The sequence below is a fragment of the Parasteatoda tepidariorum genome, chromosome 4 (genome assembly GCF_043381705.1).
Source record: "Parasteatoda tepidariorum isolate YZ-2023 chromosome 4, CAS_Ptep_4.0, whole genome shotgun sequence".
NCBI lineage: Eukaryota > Metazoa > Arthropoda > Arachnida > Araneae > Theridiidae > Parasteatoda > Parasteatoda tepidariorum.
Genome location: NC_092207.1, coordinates 53454069 through 53472360, shown reverse-complemented (window position 1 = coordinate 53472360; position 18292 = coordinate 53454069). Strand labels below are relative to the sequence as shown.

Sequence of the window (18292 nt, the reverse complement as noted above, 5' to 3'; positions counted from 1 at the left end):
TATAATGAATAATACAATAAAAAATACTCTGTCAAAATTACGATGTTGGTCGAAAGTTCGGTATTCAGTTGGTCGAACGAAAGCTATTTTTTAACAGATCCAATATTATAAGAATGCATTGACAAATTCAACTGAACTTGCATTAAGTTTTTATTAATTCCATAGTTGCAATTTAAATATTCCCGCCTTTATTAGGTAGTATTTCGTATTCTTTGAGTTAAAAATTAATATAATCTGTGTACGTTTCTAAATTTACTTACTCTCTTAAAATGAAAGAGTTATTTCCCCTACTCAAAAAAGAGTTAAATTTTTTTAACTCAACTTGAGTGAAATACATTCTTATTTGAGCGAAATTCTTGTTTAGCATTAACTCAAACTTGAGTGGTATTTATTAAGCAATATTCGAGTGCTTTTAGCTCAAACTTGACTGTTATTTGTTATTTAATTGTGTGCGAGATATAAGCTGGAATTTCGATCGTTTTATTTTAAAAAGCAAACGATAATAAATCTAAATAAAACTGTTATGTTCTGTGATCTAAATAGACTATGTCTTCGTTTTTATTTTACGTTTAATTTTTTTTCTGGAGAATATGTCATTTAATATTTTGAATTAAGAAGAATTAAAACAACTTTTAGTTCACAGCGGTATTTCTGAAGAAGACGCTGTTTTACTTTTTAGTAAGTAGATATACTTTGTTGTTTTTATTTTGAATGTGTTGTATACACACTCCATTTAAATTATCTGTTTTTCAGCGTTTTTTAATAAAATATACTATTCTTTTAAATTATTTGTCAAAAAAATTTATTAAAATTGAAAGTGTTAAATGTGGATGATTATGAAATATTACAAAAATATGATTCCCTGCCAGAATCTTTGTCAAAGCATGTGGGAATATATTATATCTGATAAGAGTTTTAGAATTTTTTCAGATTTCATATTAAAGTTTTAACATTTTATTTTAATATAATAAATTTATATCCATGTTTTAGTTTTTTTGATGTATAATTTTGGTACAAAACATTTCTGGATAATTAATTTCATATCATTCTATACTTCTTTTATAAAAGATATTTACGAAATTATTGTTCATACAGTCTATAATTGCTGTTATTTAAATTGCTTTCGATTAATAAAGTTGACTGTCTTTAATTTATGAAAGTTCACATCTGCAATATCCATTCATTCAAATCAGAATCTTCAGATGTTCAATGTATTTTATTATAAATATATCATTCAAAGAAAAAGTGGAAAATATTATATTTAAAAAAATTAAGCAGCATTTTGAATTTTTCTGTTTTTATCCTGTTTTTAGCTTTTATTTAATTGGAATTCAGAATTAATACTATCTTCTTATTTCATAAAGTATTTATCACATTATACAAACTATTTTTCCTTTGTTGCTAGCATAAAAGTTCTTACCACTTTTCTTCAAATTCAATTTTCGAGGCAAAATTGAAAATGCAGAATTAATATTTAATTAAAAGTACAATGCTAATTAAAGTATTTGAAAATGCAAATAAATTAGAATTTTACAATAGTTATAGATTAATAGTAAAAAAATAGGAGCAAAATTAAAAGTAATATTTATTATGAGATATAGTTCAATTTGAATTTATATACCTATATCCCAGCTGAAAATAAACTGTAGTTATTCTACAGAACTGAAGTAATTTCGTAGTTTTTCTAGAGTTAACTGCAAATTTTCTGTAGTGCAATCTTAACTGTAAAAACACTGCAGTTATTTTGCAGCTAATGCGAAGTAATTTCTCAGTAATTTATTTCGAAAAAATTTTAGCTATTGTCTACAAAATTACTGTAGTTTAAGTGAGGTCACTTTAAAATCATAAATTTAGAAAAAACTGAAACTTTAAATCCGTGGTCATTCTGCAGTAAATTTGAAGTAATTATGCAGTCATTGTTTCAGAAGTATACTTTCTGATGAATCTGCAGAAAAACTGCAGTTACTTTGCATTGTTGTAAAATTGAAAGAGTTTGATGTCTTCAATCTTGCTTTCCTGGCTGGTATATTAAATTTTTATAATGTTTTTTCTTTTTGATTATATATTAATTTCTTACAATTAGGTAAAAATTCTAAACATATATATTGATAACGGAAATAACGTACACTATCTATATTCATAATAGTTAAAATTCATAAAATACATACTTGATTTAATTGTAATTATTTATAATTCAGAAGCGATACAATTTAATTAGTTTAAAATATGCCTAAAATTAGGTATTTAAATATTTCTGTATTTTAGTAATTTTATTAAAAATGTCGTTTTCATTAATTTTTATTATTTATTTCTTTTTGACTTAAGAAAACTATGTTTGAGCAAAGTTTATGGTAAAAACAATATTAAAGTAAAGTCAAGTAGTTAATGTTAATTAGTTAATTTTTTTATTCGAATTCATACTAAGCTAGGATTATTGCAGAACAAAAATTATACTTATTTTTTTCTAATCAAAACAAATATATAGTTTGGATTTTAAACAAATTTATATCAAAAGAGTTTGCAAAATTGAGTTTGAAAAAGGGTATTTAATCCAGATTTTTTAGCTTTTAACGTCCTCTTCAAAAATTTATTAATTTCACTTAGTTTCAGAAATTTGTCTTAAAAAAATTTAGGCAATTTAAAACAATATACCTTTTTTATTGCTTGAAAATAAAGCTTTATAAATTAAACGAATAAATTTGTTCGAAAAAAAATGACTCATAGTATTTTCAATTGAACCTAAATGAGCATAATATTTATAAAACTGCTTACTTTAAAAATTCGTTTAGAGCTCCTTACTTTTAAAAATTAAACTTCAAAGAAAAATGACGTAACTTAGGGGAAAAAAAAAAAAAACTCAAATCTACAGTGGTTAGGAATTTTTCAAAAAAAAAACCTCTTAAGTAATAATTCATTTAATTGTTGTTTTACCGTATACAATCAAAATAATTGGATAACCACAAAATGCTGCTATTCAAACTGTTAACTCTGAAAATTTTTTTTAACTGTGTTTTCACCTTATTTGATTTAACAAATAAAAACTTTATACTCGCCAACGAGATCCAGCTCATGAAACTAATTAGTTCTTTGTAGCCGTCTTGACACAGGACTGTAGCCGAGATGGTTAATCGGTCAATCTCACGACAGGCGAATCCCAGTTCGAATCCCAGCCAGTGTCATTATGCTCACAGCGAAAACTTTCACTAGTACTATATTATCTAATTCGATATTTAAATTCAACAAACGTTAAGATAAAAAAAATTCCTATCTCAGGCCTTCTCTATCAAAAGGAATTTTTTTGAAACGAAAACTATAGTATTTTTTATCGCTTACGATAGATGGCACCACTAAATACAAAAATTTCGAATATTAACAGTAAAACTTTTGACTGCAATTTACAAACTGAAATACTGAAAATCGCTCAAACACGAGTTAAAATCACTCAAGTTTGAGTGAAAACGATTCACTCAGGTGATACTGAAAATCACTCAAACTGGAGTGAAAATAACTCAAGTTAGAGTGAAATTTTTTTCACTCAAATTGAGCTATTTCCATATAACTCTTTTACTTGAGTGATTTTAACTCCAGATGAGAAGGCCGGTTTTTTCTAGGTGAAAGAGTTAAATCGCACTCAAGTTGAGTTATTTTCACTCGTTCATTTTAAGAGAGTAGCTTTAAAAAGAATAAACAAAAAAAATGCGTAAGGTATTTTTTTATTATATTTTGAACAATCGTAGTCTTTGTATAAACATTTTAAAGACATAATTTGACAATATACGAATGCTTGTAATAAATGTATCATAACTCTAACAGAGTAAAATTATTTTGAACAATCGTAGTCTTTGTATAAACATTTTAAAGACATAATTTCACAATATATGCATGCTTGCTATGAAAGCATCATAACTCTAACAAAGCAAAAATATTTTGAGCAATCTTAGTCCTTGTATAAATATTTTAAAGATATAATTTCACAGTATACGCATGCTTGCTATGAATGCATCATAACTCCAGCAGAGTAAAAATATTTTGAACAATCGTAATCTTTGTATAAATATTTTGAAGACATAATTTCACAATATACGCATGCTTGCTATGAAAGCATCATAAATCGAACAGAGTAAAAGTCACTATGCACCAAACAAAACCATAAGACTAAAATATTTTGAAACGTATAAAGATTAAGGTAAGTAGTGCGTTACCAAAAAAACTAAATATTATTTGTTGGAGTAATAAATTCAATTACTTTTTATCTATTTTCAGGTATCCTTCAACATTGTAAACTTTAAAATTATAGCTCTTATTTTCATTTTGATCTTTTAAACTTTCTAAAATTCACTCATTTGCCACCCAAATCAGAATAAATCGTATGAATTTTTAATGAGAATTAACCAAATGCAATAGTAGTTTCAAATGAGAAAAAAAAGGAAACCCAATCGCCGCCTTAACCACAAGGAAATATATAACAATCACTGTGAATGGATCTTAATTAGGGCGTGAAATCGGTATTAAATGGTAAAAACTAATAAAGATTTAATTGAATACATTCTCTGCTTAAAAAAAACTTAAATCCATGCTAACGAGATCTACTAAGTTGATGTCTGTGTGACACAGACAATAAAATTAATTAAAAAAACTAACGCTATGCACGATTTTAAAAACGGTAAACGACATAAACTCAGTATTCATATATATTTATATTTATTTTACATACACATCCCTTAATAAACTTGTTATGATGAAAACAAAAGACCACTTTCTTAAATTTTATCATCGATATAAACGAATACATCGATTCGCTAAAACTCGTTCGGTAAGATCATTATTTAAGTTAGTATTAATGAAAGATAATGCTTATTAAGACAACTGAGATAGTTAAAAGGAAACGGAATAAATTATTTAATGTACTTTATTAAGGAAGGGGAAGTGTTTTCGCATTCTTAAAATGAAGAGTTACCGCAATTAAAATGTGATGTCGAACGTGTTGTTTATTGACAGAAATAAATTTGTCACATTTTGTGATCAGAATGTTTGAGATGAAATAAATGCATTTTATTTTGCTGTTAGCGAGACCGGAAATAGTTTAAATTATCAAAAAGGTTTTATTTATCTTGGTTAGTAGGTTAATATTTGAATGGAAAAATAAACGCTTAGAGTTAAATTTGTTTTTTTAAGAATAATAAAGTATTCTTATTTTAAGATAAAGAAAGTATTGAAATGTTTACAGAAAACATAAATCAATTTTTTTTCTGTATTTTATTTACCTTGCATAATTTAAGACTTCTCTAGCAAATAAATTTAGAGTCAGAGGAAAACAAAACTGCGAGAGATATTTTCAATTGTTAGTTATGAATGTTTTGATTCAAAAAATTAATAAAATAAGGATATAATTAGTATTAGTAATTCATTCGTGATTCGCTATAATTACCCAAATTGTCCCATCATAATCACGCATGTCCCATCATAATGTCCCATCATAAGCACGCATTCTTTCGTTATTTCGGCACAGTAAAAGAGAGTAAAACTGCGAAATTTAAATATTTCAATAAAAAGCAATAAGAATTAAATTAATTTTTGTTTAGGTTTCCAAAAAGATTTCAATCAGGTTTGTTGCTTTAAAATTATATCACAATAAATATTAGCTACGAATACTTTGATTAAAAAATTTTACAAATTCGTTTAGTTTATTTTCGTTGGTTACTAATTTAACAAATCCTTATAGTCTTCATTCAATTTATTCAAAGACTCTGGTGGACTTCTTATTTTCTCTTCCATGACTTTGCCATGTTGAAACTGACTCATGACATAAAAGAATTTTTATATCATATGTCAGAAAGAACTCATCATAGAGAACTTTTTGAGTGAACTTATCTGCATTTGCTTTGAATGAGAAGAATAAAATATAAAAACTCCCAAGTGAACATTGAAAACAAAGTCTTGACTTGTATGACACTGTGGACAGTTTTTCAACATAATGTCCTGTGAAAACAGGAAACAACATGTACTAACTAACATAAAATATAAATTAATATAACTAACTAACATAAAATATAAATTGATATAACTAACTAACATAAAATATACATGTATAAACTAATACCACGGTTCGAACCTGAGTTAATCGCGTATAAAACGATACGCACTTTAACCATAACAATAAACATTCAGCACCCTAACAAATAACTACTATAGGCATATCATCCAGCTCATTGTTAGAATTTTCATTCTGAAATTGCAGTAAACTAACCAGCAGCAGTCTGTCTATCTTTTTAACCTTAAAGTTCACAGCAAAAAACATATTTTACCTTTAAATTTTGAAATCATTTACAACTAATATGGCCATAAAACCATGAATACAAAACTATACGGTTTTTTTAACCACTTTAACCATGGTTTCAATATCGTAAATTTAACTAGACATAAGTGCTAGTCTTTTTGTGGTGTCAACGCTGGGACTCGAACCCCCGTTCTGTCGATCGTGAGACTGACAGATTAGCCTACTCAGCTATAATACTTACGTAGTTGCAAGGAGCAGAGCGGATTCATTAGGTGGCCTTTGTGGTGAGATAAAATTCTGGTTGTTTAACTGTATTAGTTGAAAGCAGTTAATATACTGTTTTTTTCACAGTTAATAGTTTGATCAACTGAAAAACAATTGCTGGGAGAAGGGCAGAATGGGAAAAGCTTCTGAGGAAGGCCCAGGCTTGCAAAGGGCTGTCGTGCCAATGCTGATGATGATGAATAATTTGATCACTATCTTATTTTTGGTTATTTGACAATTTTGTTTGAATATGGTAAAATAACAATTAAATAAATTGTCATCTAACAATTTTTACCAAGAAATTTCTAACAGTGCTCACTGTACACAACATACCATTAAACATATCGTTCATGACTGAATAAATAATAATTCTAAATTGAAAAAGGAAAATAGGTTCATGAATTAAACATTTATATGGAATAAAAAGATTTAAAAAAATAGAAAGAAAGAAATGTCACGTGACGAAGAACGTATTTGTATTTACTTTCTCAAAATCCAGACTTCTTCCTACAAATTAGCAATTCAATAAAAAAATATGTTCACTTGACCATTAATTTGAAATAAACTTCCTTAAAATCTCGATACGATTAAAAAAAGACAAAAAGTATCCATCTTGGTATCTAACGAAAGTAATTGGAATCCTCTAAGAATTTTCTTTTCTTCCCACCTAGCAAATATACTTTGTGGGCAGAGGTGGTAATTACATCTAGAAAAAAGGATACCAAAGCGTATCCGCCTTTTGACGACAAATTCGTTAACCTATATTTTAATATGCGTTAGCAATTCCTATTTCCTTCTTCTTTTAGACCGGTGGTCAGCCGAAGGGCAGTTTGATACTCAAATACCGGGCCAGGAAGTTGCACAGTGCAAGTGCCGAAAACGAAAATGGGCCACTTTTGGCAACATCTCGTTTGCATTTGAGGGAAAATGAGGGGCGGGAGTTTATTTGTGGAAACTCTTTTGATTGATTGAGAAGCTTTTATAAATTCTGACAGCTTTCCGATAAACGATTCACTTCCGATAGACGAAAGCCTCTTATACTTTATTTGAAAAAAAAAAGCAAGGTGAAAATGGTAAAAAAGCAAAAGTGGTGTGCTCAACCATGAGAACATAGCATCAAGATGATTCAGACTGTTCACAGTTTAAATAAAAATAGGATGGAGTTCGTAGGCAGATAGATCTACATTTTGGGTGGGCGTAAAAATTGACTCAAAACTATTATTGACACGAATCATCTATACGTGAGTGAAGAAAAAAACATATTTTCTTCGATGTTTTAAGTTATTAAAAATGCTATGCTTTCACAATAATGAATTTAAGATTAGAATCTAGATGTCTACTTTTTTATTAACTTCTTGAAACGGATTTCTCCCATTTTCTACTGCATATGGATAAAGCTCAACAATATTGATAGAGCACAAATAATGGCACAAAAAACAGATACTTAATTAGTTTTGTAATTACGCTGCCGTATTTGCGTTTTTCTCAATGTTCATAGAAAACCGTGCCAACTGAGTCAGACAGAGCAATTTCACTAGTGCTTTAAAATCTTTACACCCTTACAAGTATCCAAAATTAAATAATGAAAGAGTGTCAATTAGGAGAATCTTTTCTCCCCGGTTCGGAAAGACGTCAAGCTGACAAAGATATTTTTAAATACCCAAAATTTTTTCAGTTGGCAAAATAATCCAAGTTAACAGTAATTTGATTCCAAAAATATTAAAAAACAGCTTTGCAGTTTGTAGAAAAATTTTGTTTCTCTACAATACTATATACAATACTACTATAATAATGCATACTATTGGAATTACTGTTTTCAAAAGAAGCAACATTATGAAAAAAAATATGGTAAAAATATTGTACTGTATGGTAAACATATTTATGGTTAAAAAAATGGAAAGTTACCGGAAACACCGATTTTCAAAATTATAGTTCATATTATACTAAACCCTTAAAATACAAAACTACAGAGTAAATTTAATTGAAAAAATGTTTTTATACCATATTCTAAGGTATCATAATAAAATTACAAATTTCTTCGACAATTACCAAATCTTAACAATTATTATAAATCAATATTTAATGGTTCATTTTACTAAAGCGCTTCATTAAAAATTAATATGTTTTTTGGAATTCCCATTGAGCTGGAAACGCGGTATATTTTACCATATTCTGGTAGTTTTGACCATACATTTTACTAAATGTAATATCACAATTTCTTTAATTTAAATTATTTTTTTACGTTATAACTTTAACTTTTTACATGAGTAGTATCATGAATTATTTGTGTATTTTATAAATCACTAAAAATTGTATTTATTTATTAAGTCACCAACCCTAAACACGCAACGAATTCTCAATATTTACTTTTAACTAATCGCAATATAACAATAAATAACCTCTACTCTCTTCATAAAAATTTTACCATGCGCTGGCTATATAAGTTTAGTCCTAGGAACCTTAACAAGTGTCCAAATTATCAATTTTGTTTTTAGACTATAAAACGAATTTATTTTTAAAAAATTCAAATTTCTGAAACAGGTGTCTTTTGCAATCAGATATACATTCAATAAATTACATTCGATAAATCTGATTAAAATCTTATGAACACTAGTCTGTTCCTGCTTTTAAAATCGCACTTAAGTTGCAGCACTTTAGGTACATTATCCGTAAAATTCATTTTTACCGTAAAATATACCGTAATTTTTATAGTAATATTTTTTTAATTTGAGAGATTTTTCACGGTAATTATAACTGTAAAAATTGCGGAGCATCAGAATTTTTATTCCATAACATATGTTCTGGAAAAAATCGATTTTACGGTAGAAAAGTACTGGTAACTTGAGTACCGGTGCTTTTTGCCGTAATTTGATCAAGAATTATTTTCAGCACATCTGAAAAATCAAATAATCTTATCCAACTCCCAAATTTAACAATGATTTTAACTGCCTTAGTTTAAAAGGCCACAATTCCTACCAAAAAACTTAGTTAAAAAATTAACTTAACTGCTTTTGTCGCAGAATTATTTTAAATAATTTACAATGAGCTCTATAAATAAGATTTTCGCTATAAATTTTTTTTCATTTCCGACATTAACAGAAAAGACTCAGAAGTTGTAAAATTAAACACACAGAAAATAATTTTTAACCCTGTGACCCAAAATTTTCATTAAACATATTTTTTTTACTTTTTTTTCTTCATTTGGTATTAATTTAGGTCAAAATAACTAAAAAATATTATACTTAACATTTTAATAAAAGCAATGGTAATAAAATATATTATCGAAACACCGGTGTCTATTTTTGCGTTAAAGGTAAAATCTTGCAAAAGTGGCTCTCTTCCAAGTAATTTTTCAAATTTACACTTATTGTAGTTATTTAAAGAGAAACAGTTATTCATCATTGAAATATTTTTGATTTACAAAATCAATTATTGAGACATTTTTTAATATGAATGAAAGAAAACTACAACTTTTGTGGTTTTTTTATATTTTAGCACAAATATAGTTCCGATAATGTAACAAATATTTTTTATTAACTATTTAACTTTGTTTTAACAATTAAAAAATACCAAAATATATTTTACCTTGTAATTAGAGAGTCATAAAAATATATAAAAAGGTCACTGGTGTCTCATCTGCGTCAAAGGGTTAATAGATAAAACAGACAAGCGAAAAATATAAAACAAAATTAATTTCAAATCGCAACAAAACTCTTATATTAATTAATTCCCTTTATGATGAAATCTACGTTAGACATTTATAATTTATGCATATTTCGAGCAATAGATAATATTAAATTTCTTGAAATTCAGTTATTTTCTCAGATTAATTGAATTAGGGTTAAATTAAATCAGGAAACGAAATTAATATCGGCAATGAATTATCAAACATATTTCTATTAATTCCGTAACTTAATACTCTTATTCCGCATGACTTTAAATCTATTCTGATTACAGAGATATAACTACCTTGTCATCTTAAAGCCCTACTCCACTTTCACTTTCATGCAGGCTGCCAATCATCCATGACCTGTAATGCATTTCACAATCAACTATTCAAATACATTTTTGAACTTTATCACCGAAGAGTTATTGATTCGTCGAAAGGACAAACTCTTATTATCTTCAAAATTAATACACATATGTAGTAATTTCGAAAATATTGAAAATACATATATAATGATTAATTTTCAGACTAGTTCGCTTCACAAAGTATATTAAAATTGAGTATTTATTTTTCATAGTATTATACTACACAAAGTATTTTAAATTTAAAATCAATATCAGCAATTTAATTTAAATCGTTGCAACTTCATTAAAAAAATCAATTTTAAAAACTGGATATCAATTGCATTAGAATTAGATTATAAAGAGTGCAATACGTTATAATGTTAATAACTATATATTATATGATTTTCATCTAAGTTCTAATTTTGCGATTTCGAATGTATTAAAGCAGCATTTTTCTCAATTTATATAGTGTGAATTATATAAATGTATATATATATAATTATATAAATGTATATATATATATATATACTTTCTGTAAAGACAAAAAAATACAATATTTACGCTGTGCTCATTTATTATTCATAATGTAATTGTGCTATAGTCAGACCGAAGTTTTCATATAGAACCAAATATTACGGGATAGATGATTAGAGACATGATTCAAAGTGAGCTTCATTATTCATCAAGGAAGATTTAAATAAAATCCAATTCTATTTATTACAAATACCATTATAATTACTTAACTTACTAATTAGTTTTATTAGCCAAATTAATCATTTTAATAGACATTTAAATAAATAATGCAAATACATTTCCGTAACATATCTGTCTCTATATACCATCTTTCTAATACTGCAAATCATATGAATATTACAATGATTAATTGCGCTTAATTAAATAATAAATGTAATCATTATGATAAAACACAAGGGAAATTCTCATGTATATGTGGATAAAAGGATTAATCATTATGCAAAGCAATTTCTTCCTCGTGTTTATTCCGGAAAATGTCTCGTTCTCTAATGCGTCATATGAAAGTTTCGATGATTAAAGGAAAATAAAAAAAGAAGCATTTTAAATGTAAAGTTGAAATGAAATTAATGTACTCAGAACAGCAAAATATGTTCTGAAAATAAATAAAAAATATTAAAACAAGCATCAAGCTTTAAATTATAACTTGTTACATTTGACCTCACGTGATCCATCACAACCTGTGAATCTTTTACATTAACCTGTCAAAATGACGTTTTCCTTGAGTTAAGTGTGAAAAAAACTGATTACAAATGATTTTAATTTTTCTTTTCTCATCATCTAAGCTCTTGGTGTTTGAGAGTTATTTATTATATTTAAATAGGACATAACCCAAATTAATTCATCAACATCAGTCTTTGCAATTACTTAAAACTTATTCTCTGAAACCCATAAAATTCCTGAAGTTTCTTCTCATTATTTACAATTTTATATTTTTTCTTTGCATGACTTAAAATATAAAAATAATTATTCATGTATTTTACAATTCTTATCTCACTTGAATTTTTCATACAGGTCCAGTTTTCAAAAGGCTTAGTTCAATTGAAATTAATTATTTAAAAGAAATAACTTTTTAAATATATTTATATAACAACCTTTTAGCATTCAATGGTAGTGTCCCATATTCCATTTATTCATTTAGATAAGGATTTGCATTTTAAATAATTAAACCTCCTTAATTTGTAATTAAATATGAATAAATATTATCAGCATAGATAAAAAAAGATTCATGATACTTATGTAAATATTATTTAGTCAGGTCAGAAACTATGCTTAAGTGTATCTACTGAATCTTAAAATGATAATTATAGCCATATCAATGCATATAGTGAAGCAAACTAAAAGTTAAAACATATTTTTATAAATTTATATAGTCTGTTTTAGCATCACTGACTTGGTAAAGTTAGTTTTTTTTCTTCAAATAAATGTAAATATTAATTATTACAAATTAATATAAATTAACTCAAATATTTTCAAGATAGGACAGATATCTACAAAGGAAGATAGGATTAAAGCCCTTCACTTCCTCTCAGAAACTTGGATAATCAAACTTGATTTAATATTCTTAATCTTACCTTAGTCATATATGATTCATCTAGCATTGACATAGCTTTTTATTTAGTTTATATTATTATACTGAATGTTTCACGCATGCTTATATAAATTATATTTCAGAATGTCCGGACAACATGCATAGATGTATGTGTGGTATTCCCAAGTGCATTAAAAAGAATAAAGTTGGAGACGGCATAAGAGATTGCCAGGACGGTTCTGACGAAGGTAAAATTCGAGATTTAATCAATCTTATACTGAACTACTGATAACTTGCATGAAAATTGTCTTAAATATTTAATAGTAATTAGTGAAATCGAAAATATTCATCATTTTCTTTTAGAGGTGTTAACAACCGTAAAACAGTTTTTAAATAAGAAGTAAGCAAATTCAAACTCAGAATCAAAAGTAACATTGTTCAAAATAAACTTTACATGCTTCTTGCATATATTGTGAAGCTTTTCTTAGGTTCGTACGGAAAAAATTATACACACACTGATAAATGAATTAGGAACCAACTTTTTTGGCTTTTGCTTTGCACAATTAACAGCCCGTGTTTGTAAGAGCATCGATTCCACTGGAGTGCTTTTTTTCTTCTGAAGTATATTCATATCTGGGAAATACCAAAGGCTTGGAGATTCTATAAATTTGATGGAAGCTGTCGGATGTGTTTTTCCAACTTGTTTTAAAAAATATTTTATTAGGATCCAGAATTTTTTGGTGGAAATGAAAGGTGTTGGAAGTCAGATTGATGTCTGTTAAACCAACTTCGTACACTTGCAGTCACATTATTGTAATTAAAAGTTATCTGTGGAGTAGAAATATAAAATTGCAAGAGGAATTTGATTTGAGAGTCATCAGTTTACGTATATTAGTGATGTTGGGTAGGCTTTTGACGTTGCACATCAGAACAATTTTAAATGTATGTATGTGGCTTTTTAAATAAAGTGCACTAGCGTATTTCTTATTTTATGGTTCAGAAAACAAATGCTATGAATAACAAACCGCATATGGATAAAGACAATATTTTTTTATGCAACGAAATTAAAAGCATTTATAAAGTTACTCAAATAAAATTACTAACACGTTATTAATTTTAATTGATAAATTAATAAACTAATTTGAATCCAAATAAATTTTAAATTTCTGCATCATAAGAGAAAGAATAACGCTAAACGTTTTTATCATTAAACTAATTATTTAACTCATTAAATCTGCATATTAAACACTTGCGTGCTTTTTTCTTATTTCATTTATTCATTTCGCAGAAACAGACTTATCGAAGCAAGTGTTATTACACTTTTCATTAAAAATAAAAAAGTGATTAAAGTTAACGTTTTGAATTGTTATATTAAATATTTAGACTTTGTGAAAATGCCGAGATCATTAGCTTATCAGATTTTTCAAAAAGAGTTAATTCAGCATTCCATAAACAACTAAAGGTGTTACATACATACATTTAGAAATTAGTTATCTATTAAAATTTATTACTTCATATCATTGGTTGCGATTAAAGTTTGATTATAACATGTATCAAATTAACATTTATAAACAAAAATTAGTCAAATTTAATATCAATTGCCATAATAACAAAATTGAAACGTAAAGATATAAATCTAATACTCTGATACAAATTAAAATAATAATCAAATAAATTTTATTTTTACTGCCACGGTAGGCAGATCCAAATTAAAATTACTCTCAGCGAAAATATATGACAGCGCTTTCACTTGTCGGTAGCTAATCTAATTCTGTACAGCTAAATTAATATCAACTAATGCTATAGAATATCTGAATACTAACCTTCTAATTTATAACCATAATTTATAACTGTAATAAATTATGATGGGTACAAATACTGAAATACAGCAATAAATACTAAATAGAAGTTACATGATATTAATAAATGAATTAGTGAATTAGTTAATGAAATACTTAATGAATAATCACATTTTGTATATTAAATATGAATATCGTTTGCATCAGAAATAATCCAATGCTTTCATTAACAAACATAGATTGAACCCATTGTGCAATACTTTTCGCTGCTATTATTTCAATTTCTTACTATACTTATTTTAAAAAATTACAAACAATCTAAAAATATTAAAGGAGGAGATCTTACTCTTAAGAAATACCTGCTCTTTTAATCATTGTATAATTCAATATTTTTAAAAACATAACTTTTAATAAATGAAACCAAATATTTATTGCTTTGCATGTTTGAACAAACTTTAATAGAGTTAATAAAATAAATTAAACATGCTTTAATCTATAATATAAGACTTACTTTAATGGAAATTTAATAGTAGAGTACTCCATAACTGTTTTAATTTTCATTCGTTTTACTGAAAACTCAGTTTAAATGTTATTAATATAGTTGGATTATAATCTTTTATTTAAAAATACGCATAATTACAACATGATAATTCACTAAAAATGTTAACCTAGGATTTCAATTTATTATATTTTCTTGCCTACTCTCGTTTTTTATGTTATATATTTGTTTTTTACGTGTTGTTTTTAATCGTTATGTTTCAAAGCCTTTTCCAGTGATATAGAAACATGCATTAAGAATTTAAAATAATATTAAATTATTGGGAAACCAAATTTCTCCCATAAACTTGAAATAGATAGTTTTTTGTTTATGGTTTTTGAACTATCTGTGCATTTTAAATTTGAAAATCTTAATATTTGAAAAAATATATATTTAGATGGTAATGGTTAAAACCTATAATATAAGAATCACAAATAGAAGGGAATTTGCAGATGTATGTTGAGGAAACTAGCATTTTTATTTTAAATTTTTTTGAAATCTGGATGTTTTTAAATGATTCTTGATTTGAAAAAAAAACGTTAGAAAAACAGAAGAAAATATAGTTTAGGGTGCTGTGTTTAAAAATCAAGAAATTCTTCTTCTAATAAAATTTCAAAATTTGCAAACTTTGTTCACTCATTGAGTTGAAAATATATTCGACTGAGAAAATATAAAATAATGTTTTCTGTTGAATCTCAGACGATTCCATTTCAAGTAATTTTTAACACGTATCTAGTTATTTTGTTCTCAGATTGATTCAAGTTGTTGAAAATGGAGGTTATTTTAAAAACATTGTCTTACAGCTTGTCTCAACTAGCAGCGCTATCTGTTGGTGATCTTTCTTACTAATTTTGCAAATTGGTGACAGTAAATTTCCTTTTTTTTTCTAAAAAAAAAAAAAAAAGAAACAAGCCTCTTTTTTTAATTGTTTTTAAATCGTTCTTTTTTATTCGGTATGTTCTGTATAATATGTCTCTAACAGCCTTATATGATCTTATAATTAATTAAATAGCAAATAATTTAAAACTTATTTTTTTACGTAATATTCACTAGTGAACTCGTGAATGTATTGTCAAGTAAAATATATTTCTCTCTTTAGGTGAGAATGGGTTCAATTTTTTGTGCCCAGAAACCTACGGTGACGACGATCCGTTTTCGATCGAAGTTAAGAAAAGAAGAAGGAGAGGTATTGGTAAGTTTAACCTTTCGTATACTTCCATTTTTATTAACTTAAAGGCGTATTAGGTCTACATTCCAGATGTTTTGTAATTGTTACCCTTAATATATATTTCCTGGAACAATGTCTGTAGTAAAAATATATGCATAGTAGAAATCTTAAATTTTAATATATTAGAGCGCATTGAAAATATTTTGCAATGGAAATCTAACAAATCACTAATTTAAAGTGGAAATGAGAAGAAAAAAAACTATTTGTTTACTGGGTTAACCATAAAGTAATTAAAATTTACTTTATGGTTATACATTATGGTTATGGTGGATATTAATAAAGCAGCTTAAAATAAGTAATTTATTGTTCTATATAATATATTATTTGGGAACCGCTATAGCTCAGGCATAGAGCGTTCGTCTTCCATTGAGATATACCGGGTTCGAATCCCAGTGATTGCTGATAGATACGAATTCCGCATCCGACTTTCACAGACCACAGTGCTGACGAGAAATATCCTCAGTAGTAGACGGATCATGGGTTAAAGTCCCTTTACCGTCAGGCTAACCGTGGGAGGTTCTCGTGGTCTTCCTCTATGTAACACAAAAGCGGGTTAGTTCCATCAAAAAAGTCCTCCATGAAGGCAAATTTCTCCCTATACTTGATACAGGAGTTCCCTTGTCTTCTGGACTGGGTTCAAAATTTCAAGGCTACGGAGTTGAACATTAGTAGTGGTGAACCCAAAAATTGAATCGACTGTTCAACGACGATTATAAAATATATTATTCTGAAATTATTTATTTCTGCTATCAGAAAAAAGGTACCAACAGTAATTTTTGTCTTAATTATAGCTATGAAACTTTTTATTTGTCTTATTTATTTATTTTGACTTTTTTCAATGCGATAATTTTGCGACTCTTGAAGACGTTTCGCATTTAGGGGACTATAGAGGACGTTAGTTTATGCAAATTAAAATGGCAGAAACTGATTTAAATACTTAGCCATCAATAGCATGTTTTCAAAACACTTTGTTAATGACGGAAATGGTAAAGAACTTTTTAATTTTAGGCCTATTTAGGACTCCAAATATAGTCTCAGATGTCTCATGAGATATTGAACAGTTTTAAATTAATTAATTATTTACTTTCTTATTCGTGAACTTGGCAATGAAAAAATTATAAATACTCTGACAAAAGTTTCTTAACAATAATTGCAAAACATAATTGCTTTTACTTAAACTAAATTAGTCGTAGTTAAAGGATGGGTTGTCGTATTTTTACCATTGTGATAATTATAATAGCACCGACTTAATAATAGCAATTATATAGTTATAATAGCAATTATAAGGTACACACGTCATGGTAATGACATGTACCTACGAACACTTTAGGGATAGATTTAATTTTTTTAAGAATTATTAGAATTTTTCCTCCTCCCTGATGGCTTAGCTTTAAAATACCAATATTAAACGTATAAAATAAAACAAATTAAGATGTTTTAAAAATACGATGGAGAGCTTGAATTAAGTCTTAACACTAAGATTTTTATTCATTTTTTTTTTTGTTTTAATTATTGAAATTTTTTTTTATACTTCAACCAGTGCAGTTCAGGGAAAAAAAATTTCAAAAATTTACGAAAATAAAGGCTGACATACTTAGATGAAATTCTGTCTGATAATGACCTTTGTTTATACTTTTTTACCTCAATTTTAAAAAGAATTCTAAAATATATATTAAATTAAAAGCAATGATTGTATAACACCCAGTACTTGTAATGTAAATTTCAGAAACTAATTTAGAATGAGAAATTTATTATTTCCTTTGACTATTGATAAAAATTTACTGCTAGCAAACTAACAAAAATTTATTCAAGTTATTTAATTTCTACTTTTATTTCAGGACTAAGAAATGATCCGATTGTTTATCCTTCAGGCATCATATCTGCTTTCATAGGAACTGAAGTAAATGGGGATCAAACAACGTATCATACGACGCAACTGTATCGAACTTACATTGACGGAACTTATACCGAATTGCTACAGTCAACATCGGCCATAAGTCCAACTGCTACAGGGGAGAACGTATCAGGAATGGAAGCAACTGCACATATTCATCGTTTTGGATCCCTACATTCTGGAACGGTAAATTTTTTAAAAGCTATTTTTACTCCGTTT

The 18292-nt window shown here is 27.1% G+C and overlaps 1 protein-coding gene across 1 annotated transcript in view; it reads left to right on the top strand.

Moving 5' to 3' along the window:
* LOC107447462 (mucin-3B) overlaps positions 1-18292 on the top strand; it is a gene marked incomplete in the record, with an annotated part of 147174 nt that overhangs the window by 93007 nt on the left and 35875 nt on the right. The window contains 3 exon segments of the mRNA XM_071179820.1: positions 12758-12862; positions 16051-16143; positions 18018-18259. Coding sequence (XP_071035921.1) covers positions 12758-12862; positions 16051-16143; positions 18018-18259 — 440 coding nt within the window.